We start from the raw sequence: 18,910 nt of genomic DNA on the forward strand, positions 1-18,910 counted from the left end.
TACATCTAATAATAGCAACTTCTCATAATTCTGGAAAATAATTCACAATTTTCTATATCTCGCAGTTGTTACTTTATTTTGCGCATTTACTTTTCCCAAAGTTGAGACTTTGTTTCTCTTTACTGCAACTTTCACAATTTCTTTGTCATAATTGCTCAAATCTTTCTCATTATGACTTTTTTAACTCTCAATGCAACTTTAAATCACATAAATGCAACTTTATTTATTTTATCTCCGTTGTCTGTTTAATTTTTTACTCTTCTCGAGACAGAAAAAAGCTGCCTTATCTATGGAAGCTTGTTTCCACCACAAAATAAAAAAAATTAAAAAGGTAATTGCGACCTTCTCACATTTCTAACTTTTATTTCTCTCTCGCAATTTTGACCTTTTTCTCAATTTCGAGGTATAATCTAAATTGCGCAATTCTATAAAGGAATTTTGCAATTCTGAGATATAAATTTTATATTTGGTAACCCTTTAAATTTTGTTAGCATTTACTTAGCCTCATTTCATGCGGACCCCCTATTTTTTTCTTCTTTGAAAATTATATATATATAATTATATGGAGAGATTACTTTGTTTTCCATAAGTAAATGTTCATTTGTACTGTCAATCTCCTAAAAGAACAGAAAGCCCCTTGAGTAACAAAGTGTCAAAAAAGCACCTAAGTATCAAAAAGTATCAAAAAAGCACCTAAAGTATCATATTTCAAGTCTTCTGAAGCCTTTGAATGGGGCCAGACCCAAATTTAGCCATTATTCTTCTCTGTTGGACCCCTAAAAATCTAATGTTTGTGTTAAAAGCAGCTTTTTTTTAGTAGTTAAAATTGCTACTAATTTGACTTGTGAGTTTAGCTGAAGTAGCTTGTCTTCTCTGCTCTGTTTATATTGATATAATGTGAATTGTGAATTTGGAATTTGACTATTCATCATGAATAAACTGCATTTGTTGAGTGTGTCAACTCAGTCTTTTTCCTGTTTGATGGTCTCACCTCAGAAATATGGAAGTAGTTGCAAGTTCTCACGCTGATTTTTAGTCTCATTTCTCTCTGGAGTATGTTTGTTTCGAGGGAAGATCTACAGATGTAAGAGATTAAAGTAAATGTAACAAGCATTGATTTTAGCCTCATGTATTTGTTAACCCTAAACGCTAGATTTTACTAACCATATGTTTGATTAAAACCAAAAGCGGCAAAACTCAAATCTCACATCATACAGCGAGCAAATAATAGAGAACAGAAGTTTAACTTTTAATGGCACTCACCTCACAAAAGTCCCTGTATGCAATACTGAGCAACACGTTCCTCCTAGACTGCACACAAATGTGCTGGGCACAGCAGTAGCTTTAGTCAATCATAAATATGACATAAGTCGAAATTATGACTTTGTGTAACTTCGCTGATTTTTGTATTGTTACAGTGTCAGTAGAAAATGTAAAAGAACAATGTTTACTCATGTTACCTGGAACAAGAAATTCATGTTTATTTGTCAGTTTTGACAGCTCCAGGATTTTCATGAAAACTACAGATTATGCTTCCGCATTTTTGTATCCCTGCCCACAGACAGTCAGATCGACAGAGGGTTATTAACAAAACAGTTATTGTAAGAGTACAATAGTATGGAGTATTGTAACACTATGGCAACAGCTTTCTTACTTGTATTAAACAGCGTTTTAACAACAAATCGTAATAAAATTGCACCCAAAATTTCGTAATAAAATTGATTCTAAATTTACGAAAAAACATTGGAATGACTGAAACCACACATACGCAAAAAGTTTGTGGTCGTCCAAAGTTAACTACGAACACTGAGGTTTTTCAGATGGTCTGTTGCAGCGCTCTCTCCGTATTTCTGATTTCGCTGCCTACAAATGCGCTGGATCCTTTACTGGAAACTGAAAATAACTCGCTCCCGCTAAACCTTTACTCTTTGAATTCTTGCACCCGGGAACAATACAAGTCGGCTCCATAATGGCTAATGACTAAAAAGTTTGCTAAGAAGTATTTCCTACTAAAGCAAGGCAGTATTTGACTCTGGCAAGCATATCTATAGCCGACTGGTGGAAGTGGCATCATGCCCAGTGCATTATGGGTGTTGAAGTTTTCCTACCTAGCTGGCAAAAGGGAAGACAACAGCCTTTTTTTTTCTAGTTAGGTAGCGCCAATTTCACTTTTTTCTCGCCTTTCTACTGTATAGACAGCCAAGTTTTATTGAAACCCCATTTTCCCTGCTTTGTAGTATCCCTTTTAAAAAGTCGAAATTATGGCATAAGTCCTAAATATGACGAAAAGGAATAATTTTGCCTTTTCAACTTGGCAGTATGTCATAATGTCAAATATATATTCGTACTTTCAAATATTTATTCAACATAATTTCTAACACGTCATAATTGACATACTAAGTCATAATTTAGATTTTTAAATCTTATAGTTATGACTTAGTATGTCATAATTCTTACTTTTTATGTCATGATTTAGATTTTTTGTCATAATTTTTTACTGTCATTTACCAAAGCATGATTTTGTGGTGAAAATGGCCTTCCATACCAAAAGATTCAGCTTACATAAGAGTTCCAATTAAGCCTTTTCATGAATACTTGATTAAAAACAAAATTGTCATAAAAACCAGCGGTCACTTTAAAGTGTGCTTCTGGTGTCTCTGCAGGAGCCGAGGGCTGCATGGGTCCAGTGGTCATGCCCCCAGGGAAGAAGGCCGAGGGCCCCAGCAGTGGGAGCGTGGCGCGGGGTCTGAGTCAGCTCTACCAGGACACCGAGGCCGCTGACCTCTCTCTGGCCCTCTCTGCCTCCCTCAGCCGGGCCGAGGACGAGGAGCTGACCAGCCTCAGCTGGTTGCACGAGAGCACGGATCTGCTGACCAGTCTGGGCCACTCCGGCCTGCGTAGCGTCAGCCCCCTGCAGGACGCTAACGGTGGCCGCGAGCCCTCGACCTCGCCGTCGTCCTCCCCCGAGCCCAGCGAGCCGCCCTACCACCTGTCCACGGGTCCCAGCCGCAAACCTCCATACTCCTTCAGCTGCCTCATCTTCATGGCAATAGAGGACGCTCCCTCTAAGAGACTTCCTGTCAAAGACATCTACGGCTGGATACTGGAGCACTTCCCTTACTTCGCTAGCGCCCCCACTGGCTGGAAGAATTCAGTGCGTCATAATCTGTCGCTAAACAAATGCTTCAAGAAGGTGGATAAGGATCGCAGTCAGGTGAGGGCTTGTGTTTCACTGAGGTTTACTGAGGCTTAAAGGGTTAGTTCACCCAAAAATGAAAATTATGTCATTAATGACTCACCCTCATGTCGTTCCAAGCCCGTAAGACCGCCGTTCATCTTCGGAACACAGTTTAAGATATTTTAGATTTAGTCCGAGAGCTTTCTGTCCCTCCATTGAAAATGTATGTACGGTGTACTGTCCTTGTCCAGAAAGGAAATAAAGACATCATCAAAGTAGTCCATGTGACACCAGTGGGTTAGTTAGAATGTTTTGAAGCATCGAAAATACATTTTGGTCCAAAAATAAATAACTACGACTTTATTCAGCATTGTATTGTCTTCCGGTTCTGTTATCAATCCGCGTTCAGTGACGCTGCTGACGTGTTATCAGTGCGCCCGAGCTTCGTTTACAGTCTGAGGGAGACGCACGCTGTAAACAAAACAATCTTCGCAAACATGTCTAAGGATTTCGACACAGAGGAAGACTTGCATTTTTTTGCCCAGCCATATTTATTTGAACCCGAATACACGGGCGCACTAGATAACTCGTCAGCAGCGTCTTACGTCATCAGCGTCACTGCAGACTCGTGAACGCGGATTGACAACAGAACTGGAAGACAATACAATGCTGAATAAAGTCGTAGTTATTTATTTTTGGACCAAAATGTATTTTCGATGCTTCAAAACATTCTAACTAACCCACTGATGTCACATGGACTACTTTGATGATGTCTTTATTTCCTTTCTGGACAAGGACAGTATACCGTGTATACATTTTCAATGGAGGGACAGAAAACTCTCTGACTAAATCTAAAATATCTTAAACTGTGTTCCGAAGATGAACGGCGGTCTTACGGGCTTGGGACGACATGAGGGAAAAAGTCATTAATGACATAATTTTCATTTTTGGGTGAACTAACCCTTTAAGGTGTAAAAGAGCCGGTTAGTTTTTTTTAGAATTCATACTTTCATCTTTCTGATTGATTTTCCATTCATAATTCTTCGACCTGATAGATTTTAAATACTTTAACCAGAAGTGTGCACATGTTCTTGAACGCTTTGTTTGCTTCTTTACATTTCTTTATTTTATCTTTGTGCTGTCTAGGAGTTATGAACATTTTTGCCATTATTTTTTGGAGCAGTGGTGTCCACGATTAAGAATATTTGCAAAAAGATAAAAAAAATTCTTTAAGTTCTTAATGTACTATTTTGTTTTCAAGTCGGTTTTATATGGGTTCGAAAAAAAACTTTATGGCAATTTTAAATTTTAAGTATTTGAAAGTGTCATGTTGTACAGTGGTCAAGTCAAAAGTAATAACTCTAACTTCTCAGGTTTAAGGAATTTTTTTTTGTTTTAAGAGATAATAATAAGAGCCAAACTACTTAATGATGGCAATAATTATGTTACACAAATCAATAATGGTTTGTTAAAAAAAGTAAGACTTTTTTCATTATGTTTGTATCATCCTGACATTTTTATATTGTTAATGTAAGGTAGGACAGGAAAAAAAATTGCGACATCTCATTGACCCATTATTGCAATATTAACCTTAAATCAAAGTCCACAGTGACTTTATGACGGATTAGTTTCCAGTTAGTCAACGAGACTAAAGAGTTGTTGTTTTTTAAGAGATTTTATGAATGTGGGCTGTGGATATGCAAACATGTCCATAATTATAATTAAAATATAGTATGGTTATAATCAAAGCGCAACTACAAACAAAATGTAATCATTGTGACAAATAATGATAAAGTCGCAGACTGACATCAAAGCAGATGAAAAGATTAATAACACCTTTTGCTCTGGGAGAGTGAGTTTGCATCGTTGTGTGTGTGTGTGTGTGTGTGTGTGTGTGTGTGTGTGTGTGTTTGTACCTGTCTAAGTCGTCGTGTTGTCTTTTGGTTCTTAACTACGGCCAAAAGAGTTCTCCTTGTATATGTATTCCCATGGCAACCAAGCTGTAGTTGACATGAAAGCATGCAGTTTCTGTAGCAACAGCAAAACTGATTGGCTGTGTTGCTATGTGTGTGAGTAGGTCTGTATATGTGTGTGTGGGTAAAATATGGGAACATTTCAGGGAAGTGGTATGAAGCACAGTGATGTTGATGATGGTGGCTAAAGTTCAGGTTACTTGGCCAGCTGTATCACATTTCACTAAGTACAAAATAATCAAAGTAAGTCTCTGGCAGAATACCAAACTAATCTGCTGAAATTGACATGTTCATTTAACCCGTCTAATATAGACTGTGAATTAACTGAATTAAATGTGAATGCATGCGTTTCATTTAGTTTAATTTTCCACTGTGTTTGGAACGTTTTTATATTATTATTATAATTTCAGAATATTTTTTTTCTAGATATTTTGACAAAAATAAAACATGTTTGTCCTATTCAATTTATTAAATGTCTCTCTTGGTTTGATTAAAAATGGTAATTAATCTTTCTGATATACAAACATCAGAAGGGTGTTTGGAGGAGAAGGGCAAACTTGTGGGTTTACAGCAGACTAGAGGCCAGATTTACTAAACAGGGCCAATTAACTTGAGAACTAAATTGACTAGTCCTTAGTAAATCATCGTGCGCGATTCATTTAAATACTCTCCTACCATAAATTTTGCATCTGAAATGGAAACTCCTACAAATGCATATATGCAATAAGGTCAGCCACAAAAATAACTGCGTGCATGCCTTTTCAGCGCTAATTTTTCACTGCGTGTCTTTATTAAATCCTGACAGTAGTTTTTTAATGTCAAAATAGGGTTACGCTGCACTGTTAGTAAATCTGGCCCTCTGTATAATAATTCACAGTGTGTTACTCAATAGCAGATTTGAAGACACTACTAGTGTAGATCAGTCTCAGCTTTCTTACAGGCCTCCAAACTTCCAGCCAAGACGCACAGGTGAAAGATAACAAATGTGTCTGCACTCTATTTTGTGCTTCAGTGTACTAGTCAAATGCAATTTTCAGTGCGCTGTGTGTGTCTGTTTTTTAAAGGGATAAAGTGCTAACTTTTGTAGCACTTTATTTTTTCTCCCCCTGCTGAAGTCCACTTATAATGTTAGTCAAGGTAGCTTAAGCGAAAAGCTAATTTAGTTTTACACGACCATTTTAACCCTCTGTCTGAGACTTGAAATTAAGTGACCTGTTGTTTTTTTGCTTCTGTACCTTTAAGTCTTCTGCATGCAAATGTTATGGGTTTCCATAATACATCTTGTTAATGTTTCCAATGATTTTAGTTGCTTAGCTGGGCACACGACCCTCCAAAAACAGGCTCATGGAAACTCATTTCCACATCTAGGTTTGTTTTAACCAAATAGTGTGTGTCATAAATGCCATGTGGCTAATAACTCTGAAGCTGCTATTTTTTTCATAACGCTGATTGGCTGATGGAACAAAAAAAAACCATACACATTCCCAAACCCTTCAAGAAGCGATGGTTCATTTCATGCTTTTAAAGAGCTCTCCAAAAACATCTACTATCATATAATGAATAATTTACGATTTTCTGTTTCGTCAGAATATGTAGCAAACATTTTAATCACGGTAGAGTGAGATTTGGTGTACTTACAGCTTCCACCAGGAGAGACTAACTTGACTATTCTAATCAGACAAACCTTGAGCCCTTGGGCTAAACTCTTTGCGCAGGCGGACTTCATATTAGTGTTCCAGTTTTCCATGATATGACCCCTTTAATATTCATGAAAATATGGTTATACTTTATAAGCCATAAGTAGAAACCTTCTCCTCTAAGCATAGGCAATCATGTATCCTGGCTCTCTCAGCGTAGAGTCTGTGGCAGAAATCTGCTTTCCTCATTTACCACGGTTGGGAAAGATTAGCACATGGGTCTGGGCTGGTTTTAAAGCGCCATCATTGTCTCCATGTAGACTGAGAATCTCCTGCCAAACCTTCCGACCAGACAGCCAGCCATCCCTCTCTTCTACTTGTTGCCTTGGAGACCAGTGAAACCACAGGTGCTTGTCTGCTCCTCCTCTATCTCCTGTAGTGAGGGGTCGTGTGGTTCTGGCAAGCAGGTGAGCTGGAGCCGTACCCGGATGCCGTGCCGGAGCTTGTGAATGATGTACGTCAGTCTGTGATGTTGTTTTGCAGGCGTGTTGATAGCTAATTGAGGGCAGATGGAAGACTGGTAGGGGAAGTTATGAATGAAGTCATGGGGAGTGTATTTGAATTACCCTGCACCCCGGGTGGAAACGGCACGCTGGGCCAATGGCTCCTTGAGCACTGTGAAAAACACAAATGCACACAAATGCGAAATAGAGTTGCTTCCCCCAACCATTTGGCAATTACAAGCTTGTCGGCCTGTTTAATCAAACCTACCCCTAATTGCCGTGAGTGGTGTGTCAGCAAACACTGTCAATCACTGCAATAGCGACTGTTCTGTAACTACGATAATATCAGAGCGCTTTCATCATCCCGTCTCACTTATTTTTGTGCTTAATACGAGAGCCGAGATCAAAGGCGCATGGGTTGAATTTCATGCCTTGTGTGAGTTGTGTTTTTTGGTAAAGTGAAATGTGGCTCTGGAAGCCCCTGATGGAGGGCAGACAGCTTAATTAGGTGGAGAATGGCTTCTTTGATCTAAAAATATATGCCAGTGTTGCCTGTTGAGGCAGTTTTAAAGGTGCCTCTGTGTTCACTAGACAGCGAGGGTCTCGAGTGCAAGGTCTAATCCTCATCCCTGCTGTTCAGTTTCCTCAGTGCTTTGCAAATGTGTATTCATTGATCATATACAATATGTTCCAATATATATACACATGTCATTACTTTGAAGATTCGCGAGAGCATCAGGCTAATCTGAGTGTTAATGTTTTAATCACGTTTAGAATTATGTCATATTGACATGAAACGATGCTTCTAACTACAGCTCAAGAGCTCCAACCACATACATTTGCGATCTATGCTTTTCGGGAAACACCAAATCGTTCAACTATGTCGGTAACGACGGAGCTTGCGACCATAGTTGGATAAAGATGCTTTTGGGGAATGCACCCCTTGCTATTTCAAGTAATCCTCAATATTTTGATTAGCTGGTTCGGGTATGTTTGATTAGAGTTGGAGCTAAACTCTCTAAGACGGTAGCCCCCAAAGAGTAGGGTTGGCTAGTGGCTACCCCTGGTTTAGAGGTATGATTCTTTCTTGGGATCCGTAAAGTCCTAGTTGCCTATCCTGGACGAGCCCCCAATTTAAAGTATGTTCCTGTACAGCAGGGCTGGGCTACTTTAGCCTTCGAGGTCCACTCTCCTGCAGAATTTAGTTCAACCCTGATCAAACTCAGACCTGCAGACCTTGATTAGCTTGTTCAGGTGTGTTTGATTAGGATTGGAGCTAAACCCTGCTGGAAAGCATGTTCTGAAAAGCCAGAGTTGCCCAGCCCTACTGTTCCCCCCTTTTGGGATATAGGCTTTCAACCTCGTTCCAGGTGTAACCCATCTTCTTGCTTTCCTCTTTCCCTTTTTCTTTGAGGATTTCAGGTCAGTGCTTGCCTGGTGATGTTTGATGTAGGCTTCCTGCTGTACAGTACCTTGGAATATTGTTAATCTTAATAAAGATACTGTGTAACATGAGCGTAATTTTGTCTTTTTTGTATTTTAGAGCATAGGAAAGGGTTCTCTCTGGTCTATTGATCCTGACTACAGACACAATCTGATCCAGGCGCTAAAGAAGACTCCATATCATCCGTATTCCCCTCGGCTTCCAAAACCACCTACCTCCCCATCTGCCTCTCCTCAGCAATACCACAGGTAACGCCTCAATTTCTCACTCAGTTTTTTTGGCCGTCCATTTCTTTTTCTTTTTCCTTTCTGTTCTTTTCCTCTGCAACTACCAGCTATGGCTTTTTTCCCTCTTCATTGGTTTTCTTCTAGTACTTACATTCACACTTTCCATTTTGTGTGGCCCTGAAAATCATAGTCCAGACTTTTCCGTCTCTAAAGAAAGAGCTTGGGCACAAAAACCTGTCTTGGTGTGGAATGACAAAGTGGATGTTGACTTTACCACAGTAAAAATAATTTTGATTGTTAAACTGTCTTCAGTTAAATCAAATCTCAAGAAAGAGAAAGAGAAAGGAAGACTGAAGGAAGCTCATATATACACCTTTATTTGTTGGCCTCTCTTATGACCTTCCTGTGAAGAACACATTGATTCAGTGTCTGAGGGTTTTGGGTCAGTTCCTTCACTCGTTCCTGAACTCTTCGTCAGCAACTGGACATGGTCCTCTGGGGAATCTGTGGGATGTAAAGAAGCGGCACGCGCTTGCCCTTCCTGAGTCGTTTCTTCTCCTCTGCTGTTGCTGTGACGACCAGAGCACCTCCATGGCAACATATGTATGAGACAGGTGTAATAGAAGCACAAACCTATTTGTCTGCCAAAAGAAGAAAAAAACATAGATAGGACAGACAGTTAGTGCTAAGAAAAAATATATAGGCTTAGCAACACTAAACTCCATAGCAACAGCAGATGCTGGCTCCTGTTTTCTTGCTTTTTTTAATCACTTCCTCTTGTGGGATGAAGGGGCCGCTCTCAGTAGCTTGTGGTCTCTTCTCTTTTGGGAAATTGGAAAAGTAAGTTACTGTGTAAACAGTAAAAAAAAAATCTGTTTACAAAAAAAGAAATGTTTTTTTTTTTTTACTTTAATTTTGAATTATTGGCTTTTTTCATCAGTTGAAGAACCAAACAATTCAATTATAGCACATTTTGTAATACATATAGTTTCAAAGCAGCTTTACAGAAAATGCATGCATACATTATCCAATTAGAACGGCTCATACTCAGAGCAAACATGTTACCACTAGACCAAATCATAATTATATATTAATATTAGTTCTGTCAAATCGATTATGCTGAACCATGCATTCATCAGCTGACCTAAAAAAAATCCCTGGAATAACAGTGGCAGATGTAAAATGAAATGTATCAATGCAAACATTTCCAAACCACTAAAAGGCTACGTTAAATTGTAATCGAAATAATATTAATGAGATTAGATGAATGTCATCTGTGAACCCCAACACAGCCAACTGTCCCTATCACTTTAAAAAATGATGCTCATGGTGTGTTTGAAGTTTCAAGACTAAAGGAGTGAGTCAGTCTAAGTGTAGGGATGATATCGACTGTTATTGAAAATATAAGCCATTTGGATACATTGCTTTACACTGTCTATAACAAGTTAATCAAACAATTGGATTTCCAAGCTTCGCCAGGATGTCTGTACTTGTTCAATTCGATTCTTTTGCTACCTCTCTTGAGTTTGCATTCCACCCAATCAGATTCTCTTTCCTCCCCTTTGCCTTTATCTGTCTTTGACTAGGATTTCGGAAGTTCATAATACAAAGGTTGTTTTGTTTTTGTTAGTTTATTTTCCATTAATTGATTCTCTGTATGTGATTGTGTTTATATCTTTTAGTCCTCCACTATGGCCAGGAAGTCCACTCTTCAGAAAAAATGGAGGAGTGCTCTTACAAGGTAATATCCCCTTTCTGTTTTCTTAAAGACTCCATTATATCAAAATTGGAGTTTTGTTGCTTTTAGTTCATGTCTATTAGCTTTGAAACCTTATAGCTTTAGCAGATAAACGGGTATGATGATGATTAGCCATTCAGTCGTATCCAACTCTTGAGGATCATATGGGCCGTCTCTCGCCATGCTTTCCGGTCTTCTGCTTCCTTTTTCAGCTGTTCTTATGCCTAGGCCTGTGTCACTCTTGATGGTGTTGAGAAACCACTTTTTTTGGCGGCCTCTTTTCCTTGTTCCACTAACATTGCATTTTCCAATGAAGCTGCTCAGTGCTCACATCACAATTAGGTAATTTTTCCCTCAAGTGACATCTCGGGTATATCAGTTTAAAAGTTGGGGTCAGTACGATTTTTTTCAGTGTTTTTGTCTCTTACATCTCTTATATTAGAATTTAAATGTTCTATTTTAATCTATTATTTGTCATGCAAAGCTCAGGATCAGTCTTCAGTGTCACATGATCATTCAGAAATCATTGTAATACGATAATTTGCTGCTCAAGAAACATTTCTGATTTATTATCAATGTTGAAAACATTTGTGCTGCATAAATATTTTGGGTAAACCGTAAAACCTTTTTTTTCTTTACATTTAGATTCTTTGATAATTAGAAAGTTCAAAAGAACAGCATTAATTTGTAGAATAAGTAGACATTTAAAAAAAATTATACGTTTTTACTGTCAATTTTATCAATTTAATGTGTCCTTGCTGAATTTGTGTTAATTTTACAAAATCTTACAAAAAAATCTCTTTACAGTCTACATCTTATGGGTGAACAGAACAAAATATATTGACTCATCCTGCACTACACAGATTTCGTCCAATCAAATGCTATCTGGAGTGAGAATGTCACTCCTCCTAATACCACCACCATCTAGAAAATCATGTTCATGGCTGTGACGTAGCCTCTTAGCCATGTAAAACTATTTTTTTTAAAAGATGACAAGTCCTTTGATATGTCCCACCCAAAGAAATATATTTCAAAACAAGGAAAAAAAAAGTGATTTCATGCAGCCTTTAAAAGTGCCTTGCAAGAGCTCCTTGATTTTGATTTATAAAAAAATAAAAACTCTTTATCACACAAATAGCTGCTTTGCGCCTACAGATTACCTTTGTAATGTCTTGGGAATCATTATTTTTTTGCCACTGATTCTCTCATTTCCCACAACTGCTCCTTCATCTCTCTCTCTCTCTCTCTCTCTCTCTCTCTCCCTCTGAGTCCATCTGTTTCTCTCTCTTTCACTCCTGTTGGTGTCCCAGCCGTTTAAATGTCCATTCGATTCCAATCAGGGTGCTCTCTTTCCACTCCACCGCAAGCAGCTAAATGGAAGGAAATGGATACATTATCTGTCTGTAGTGGCTGCTCTCTCCTTCTCGTCTGCTCTTGATAATGGAATAATGGAGGCAGAGCTGCCTGTGAAAAGTGTCTGAGCAAGGCTATTGGCGTTTGACTGATGTGAATGTCTTGATGGCTGTCTACATAAAAGCAAAGAGCTCAGTGTGTGTGTGTATGTGTGTCAAGTGGTCGACTGGACAGCCTAAGCTCAAGGCCGCTTCACTTAAGCTTGCTATAGCCAATGTCATAGTGCTTACAGTCTGTGAGTGGCTGGACACCTGTGAAGGCTGTCTGTGTTCATTTGTCATGTCTCTTAAAGCAAGTTCACCCAAAAATTAAACTTCTGTCATCATGTACTCGCCCTCAGGGGATTAACTGGGGAATCACTTTCCATGTGTTTGCCTGCTGCAAAACCGGTAGCGTCAACACTATTATTGACTTTTCAACAAATCATTTGAGCAAACATTGCATCACCTAATTAATATTGATGGTGATATGGTTTATAATGTGTTCCTCCCAGTTGTCAGACTGTTCTATTGTCCAGCCCGCTCTCTCGTCGTTCCAAACCTAAATTACTTTCTTCCATGAGATGTTTAGCACAATGTTCACGCTGCTCTTTTCCATGTAAATAAAATAAATAATAATAATTCATACAACACATAGACTAAACCTCAAGTCTTCTGAAGCCGTCCGATAGCTTTGTTTGAGGAACACATGATAGGATTTTCATTTTGGGTGAACTTTTCTTGTGTGTTGGACAAGATTTCTCTGGGTGATGTTCTTCAGATGGTTCTCAGCCAATCATTTAAAAATGATTTAAAATAGGCTATAAAAAAATCAAGAGGTAACTGACATAATATTTCTCATTTTATTTTGTTTTTATTTTGTTTTATTTTGAACCAAGTTGGAAGGGTCAAGGTTTTTATTGAAAATTCCCTAATTTATCCAGGGATATCCAAAACCTGGATAAATGGGAGAATTTTTAAAATGTGATTTCTAGACTTCTTGGAAAAGATAAAGATATTAATAAGTCATGGCAATTTATATAAGGATTATAATTTCTCAAGTTATCTCAAGCTCTAAAATATTGTATTAGGTATAAAATGCTATTTGTGAGAAAAAATAATTCCACCACAAAACTACTGGAAATGTGGGTTCTTGTATCTGCTGTGATCACAGCAGTGTAGTCCAGTCCAGTATTTGTTATGTGTGTTTTATGGCATGAGTTGTAATGTGGGGTTTGTTTTTTGGCAGTTCCACAGAGAGTGATACAGCATAGCTCACGTGTTGGTGCTCAGGGGCTCTTTCCAGTTATCAGACCCCTTCCTTTGAGTCCTGTGAGCAAGAGGACCACCGCTGTGAGGTTAGTATCCTCCTTGGTGTTAAATAAAAATTGTCTTCTAAAGTGCTACTATGCTATTTCAAAGGTTCGTGATTTTATGTTTTGGAGGTCTCCAACAATGTTCACATGCATTCAAAAACACTTTAATTTTCTTAACACATCACCTAATTTCTCAAAAGATTCTGAAAACGGTTCATTCGTAGAGTCAGTCTCTTTAAACTCCTCCTTTCTGAGAGCCTGCTCTGCTCTGATTGGTCAGACGGCCCAGTCTGTTGTGACTTATCTTACCACTCACAGCGCGTGTCAGGAACCAAACGGCCATTATCATATCTGGATTTCAGCTCTGAAGTCTTCCTCCGCACTTGTTACACAGTGATACGAACAGTAATGATGCCGTTGGTTTTACCCTATCAATTCATGTCCTCATTCTTTAGAAGTGCATGCAAATTGGATTTACTTTAGCAAGCGCTGAAAACAGGGTCTTGTCGACAACATGAACACTTCCATGCCTCAGCTACTACTACAGTGTTTGAGGATCAAAGTAGACATCATTCGCGGGCAGTCAATGAAGGCCATAGGCTGGCATTATGCAAATGTATGACGTTGGTATGTAACAGGAAGTGAGAGTGGAATTGCTGATGACTCGTTTAGCAGTTCAAAATCAATTCTTTCTTTTGGGACACAATAACTTTATTTGTCGTGAATTTTGATCTTTAAAACAGACCTTTTACTTTGACAGTCAGCTATAGTATACAATACATGAAACAAATACTATAGTAGTGTTTAAATAATACCACAATAACACTGTTCTCAACTCCTTTAATTGATATAAAAGGAGCTGACAGAGGAAAACGACGCACTGAAATATGCCAGACTCTTTTGGCAAAAATACATTTTGTCGTCTTGTTTTGAGCATACACCTTATTGAATTTTGTTAGATATATGCTATTTGACAATGTAAAATAACATCATAAACATTAGGGCTGACTTCTAATAGTCGGGGATTCGACGATTAAAATATTTTTTACAAACATTTTTTTTATCATGTTTAAATACTAATATCATCTTACGAGAGAAACGGAGGCGGAGTTAGTGGTGCTTCGGAGGCTGAGTGCTGGAGATGATTAGGGAGAGGTCTGTGCACCTTTACCGATCAGAGCGCGCGCTGAGACTAAAGCCCAATTTATACTTCTGCGTCGAACTCACGCCGTAGCTACGTCGTAAGGGTGATTTATACTTCTGCGTTGGACCTACGCCGGAGTCTCTACGCTATAGACTACGCGTTGGTTTTCATTTATACTTCTGCGTCGTTGTCCGCGTTGACGCGCAATTAAACATGCAGAGGGAGCATGTGAAAGCCGGGTAGCGGTTCTAGCGGACCAATCACAGCGCTTGCGGTACGCGTAGAATAGACGCGTTGTTACATTTTTGGAGAGGTGCACGTCAGGGTACGCCGAAGGGTACGCGCTGTGATTGGTCCGCTAGAACCGCTCCCTCGGGTTTCACATGCTCCCTCTGCATGCATAATTGCGCGTCAAGGCGGACAACGACGCAGAAGTATAAATGAAAACCAATGCGTTGTCTATAGCGTAGAGGCTCCGGCGTAGGTCCAACGCAGAAGTATAAAAGGCCTTGTTTATACTCGACGCGTCCGCACGAGCGCGAAGGTGCGCACGGCAAAAAATGACGCGTTGGGTGCGCAAGACCGGCAAGACCCCATTTCGCTTGGCTGTGTGCACAGCTTTTTTTGTAACAGCGCGCGCGACTCCGCATCCGAGGATGAACGATTTGCCCGAGCATGTAGGTCTCACCGCACCGGCACGCAGTTTGCGCGTCTAAATTGCAGTTCATTGCAAAGTTTTTTTTGTTAAGGTTTTGTTTATTGTGTGATTTATTTCAAACAAAGCACGTTTTTTTTAGCTCTTTTGTTTGAAATGGAAAAAATCTAGCTGCTATCAAAAAAACAAACAAAAAAAAAGGTTCGACTATCAGTCGACTACGGCTAAATCTAACGAATCAGATTCGACTATGAAAATCCTTAGTCGAAACCAGCCCAACATAAAGATCAGATATAAGATATCATTTGCATGTTTATTTTCTGTATTTTAGATTACATCTGTCATCATCTAATGCTCACTTCAAATGAATCTGTAAAAACACTACAACTAATAACACTAAATGTAACCTTTAGCAAATCTCAAAATGGAACCTACCTAAATTCACCCTAATTGATTTTAATTATTAATTTATTTAGAATTTTAATTTCAGCCATTTATTGGTTATCAGCCATAACACAACATGTGTATACCTTGTATACGCAAGTCATTTTGAAAATAGCGTCTGCGTAAGTGTAATACATTTAAAAATGATTCCCTCTCTCTGTCCGCCTCAACAGATCAGCCCTGGGCGACTATCTGACACGGGGTAAAAACAGTCTGTGCAGTGACTCTCCTCCCCCCAGCGATGACCAACAGGAGGACCACACGTACAGCAGCTCCCAGTCCCCGAGCACAAAGGGGGACATTTCTTCCCCCCTCTCCTCCTGCTCCACTCAGGGTTCCCTCTCTGCCCACAGCCACGGTCAGGAGGTGACGGTCACTGAGGTCAAGGAGGAGCAAAAAGACTTCCCGCTGGACGCTTCGCCACCTCCTTCCCAGCTGCTCCAGCGCAGAAGACTGCTGTGGACCAAAGGCCACCTACGGACCCCTGGTGACACACTTCCCCTGAAGAAGAGGAGGGCAGGGAATCTCCTGGTAAAAGAGGAGGAAGATGAGGAGATGAAGGAGGCGGCGGGGTCGTTGCTTCACCTGGCTGGAGTGCGCACCGGTTTGAATAAAAACGCTCAGCGTGCGTGTAAAGTTCAGAAGGAGCTGAAAGAGGAAGCCAGCGATTAGCAATGAACGAAAATCCCGTTAACACAGATCTAAATACTTCTGTTCCAGGATATCAGGTGAATTCTAGTCAGTTGTTGCAATATCAAAAAAATCACTGTTGTCCCTTGTTAAATTTGATTTCCCGGGTGAAAGATTCTCATGTTCATGTTGTTTTGTGTGTGTGTGTGTGTGTGTGTGTGTGTGCGAGCGTGTGCGTGCGCGTGTGTGCGAAGAGGGAAAAAAGCCATAGTAAAATTTGGGTCATTTGAGTGAAAAAATGTTTGTTTTTGAATTCATCAAGCCTACAGAACAATTTAAAAGAATTAATTATGTTGTAGCAATCCTTCTAGTTCACATCAGAAAGCTGAACGGAGAGATTTTCTATGCTGCTCTCAAGTGTGCCAAAGATGATACCTGTTGATGAAAGTGCAGCTAATCCATGCACACTTAGTAAGACCAGTATTAGTTTCAAAAAGTAGTGATACCGACCTATGACAAAAACCATCAGATAAATATTTGGGTCAATGACATGATAGTTATTTTTCTTGGTCCACATCTATTGTTTAATTAAAAAAGCGATTCACGACTAGAAAACACCTCTTGTTGCATGTCTTTTTTCTGAGTTAATTTTGAACGTTTTTGGGGCAAGTCAAACGTGTCAAGTAATGCGTTACAATATTAGTAAAAAGTAACTAATTGCGTTAGTTAGTTACTTTTAATGAAAAGTAATGCATTACATTACTTTTGGGCTACTTTTTCTCACCTGGGCTTCCTTGTTTGTTTTTTAATATCAAAATAAAACCAAAGGTTCTATTTTTGGCAAATGTTAAGGCAATTTCACACCAAAAGGGAAATGAATAAGCCTCAGGCTGAAGGAGATGCAAAGTAACTTGCATTGCTTACCGTATTTGAAAAAGTAACTCAGATCATTTTAAAAGTAGTCTGATTACGTAACTCGCGTTACTTGTAATGCTTTACTCCCAACACTGGAAATTAGTATGGCATTATCTTTTATTTTGTATTATTGTTTCTTAGAAATATCAAAAATTTTGAAAAATATATATTTATTTAAATTAATAGTAGTATAATATAAAATATTTTGACAAAACTGCTCAGTAATATTTGAAAAAGTTTTGTCTGAAAAATCTAAGTCATGTGGTGCAATAAAAAAAATCTATCATAAAGAGAGAAGACCTGCAGACTTGTGACTTTGAGTCAAGGTCAGTTAAAAAAATAATAATTAGGAATGGTCTTTATCTTGAAAAATGTATTTCATTTCTTAATGGATAACGTGCATTTTCATGTACATGTACCCAAGGTGTAAGGAAATATATTATTCTTTTTTATTAATGTTAAATTGATGGTTACACCATATGACATTTTAATGTCATTAAATTTACTTTTCTTGAAAATGGTAAAAGTACATTTCTCCTTAGCATGTTTTAAACTAGATTTTTTTACAGTTCTTTAGGGACTCTTTTATGTCATTGACCCATTTATTTATTAAGCAACAAATGTTTTGTGTATAATGGCCTGTGTCCAATGGATATCAAACGTAAAGGTCAAATGCAATATGCCAATTCTCTCTTAGATGTCTGGTTTTCAAAACATTTCTGGTGTTAGTTCTTATTTGAAGCACACTAAAACTAATCTTTTTATGAAGCAATGTGTCAGTTATTTTGCCAAAATGTTGGTATTTTTTAAATTTCTTTTTTTTTCCATCACAATCCAAGCAATTTGTCCTATCAGGATAACACTGTAAAAAAAAAACTCCCTTTTTTCCACAAAAGGCAGTTTTTGCCTGTTTTTCAGTTATATTGCATGGGTGCTTGTACATAAGAAGAAGTATTTTCTTTTCTAAACGAAAGATCATGTAAGATAGATATTTAGCATGAGGCATGGCTTATTTTCTTACGAGAAAACAGAGAGGCGTCTCTAAAAGCGTAGGTTTCTTTCTTTACTCATTTTTTTTTTAATCGTATCTCTTCTGCGGCAGACAACTCTTCCAAAGGAAGGGACTTCGTGAAAACCCATTAATGAACAGATCTGCCTTGTATTGAATATCAGGTGAAACTGATTTTGCCTTTTTCGTGGTCCTCAGTTTGGTGGTCCTTTTTCAATTCATTGATGTAAGTGTTCAAATGTTGTTAATAATCAGTGTTGGATGACCTATCACTCTGTACACCCTTTAAGGTTGTGCTTGGATGTCTGTTCTGTTCTTTTGTAATGGTTCGATACTCCGTTAAAGTCATTTGCATTGTGCAACCTGCAGCGTTGATATCATAAATTGTACTGAAATAGTTTGACAAGGAATTAGAAGTGGCTTTAGGACAGTCCCTTATTAGCGCGATACTTTGCGATCGACCATGGCTTGCTTGTCTGTTTCCTTAATATTTTGTTTTAAATTACCCATCCCTCATGAACTTGAACTCCATCTGTGAAACTGAATGTCCTGTGGTGGTGGATGAGCCTGGCTCGTCATCTGTCAGCGTCATATATGGTGCGTTCAATGTCAGAAAGATCGTAATTATGAGTTGAACACATGATTGAACTCCAGAATGTCGTAAATACGAATGGGAAGCTCTGGATTTTCTTTAATGCTGCCTTCA

General features: G+C 38.7%; 1 protein-coding gene across 2 annotated transcripts in view; it reads left to right on the forward strand.

Annotated features, from left to right (window-relative positions):
• Positions 1–16,439, forward strand: part of ches1 (checkpoint suppressor 1) — a 32,205-nt gene extending 15,766 nt beyond the window's left edge. For both annotated transcript variants that reach the window (XM_056262737.1, XM_056262738.1), the window contains exons 2-6: positions 2,664–3,214; positions 8,835–8,983; positions 10,645–10,703; positions 13,341–13,449; positions 15,824–16,439. In XM_056262737.1, coding sequence (XP_056118712.1) covers positions 2,678–3,214; positions 8,835–8,983; positions 10,645–10,703; positions 13,341–13,449; positions 15,824–16,322 — 1,353 coding nt within the window. In that variant the 5' untranslated portion in view covers positions 2,664–2,677 and the 3' untranslated portion in view covers positions 16,323–16,439. The remainder of the gene's footprint in view (positions 1–2,663; positions 3,215–8,834; positions 8,984–10,644; positions 10,704–13,340; positions 13,450–15,823) is intronic.
• The last annotated feature ends 2,471 nt before the right edge of the window (positions 16,440–18,910 follow it).

This window comes from Rhinichthys klamathensis, unplaced genomic scaffold, assembly GCF_029890125.1.
Source record: "Rhinichthys klamathensis goyatoka isolate OS25496 unplaced genomic scaffold, OSU_Roscu_1.1 h1tg000196l_1, whole genome shotgun sequence".
NCBI classification, from domain to species: Eukaryota; Metazoa; Chordata; class Actinopteri; order Cypriniformes; family Leuciscidae; genus Rhinichthys; species Rhinichthys klamathensis.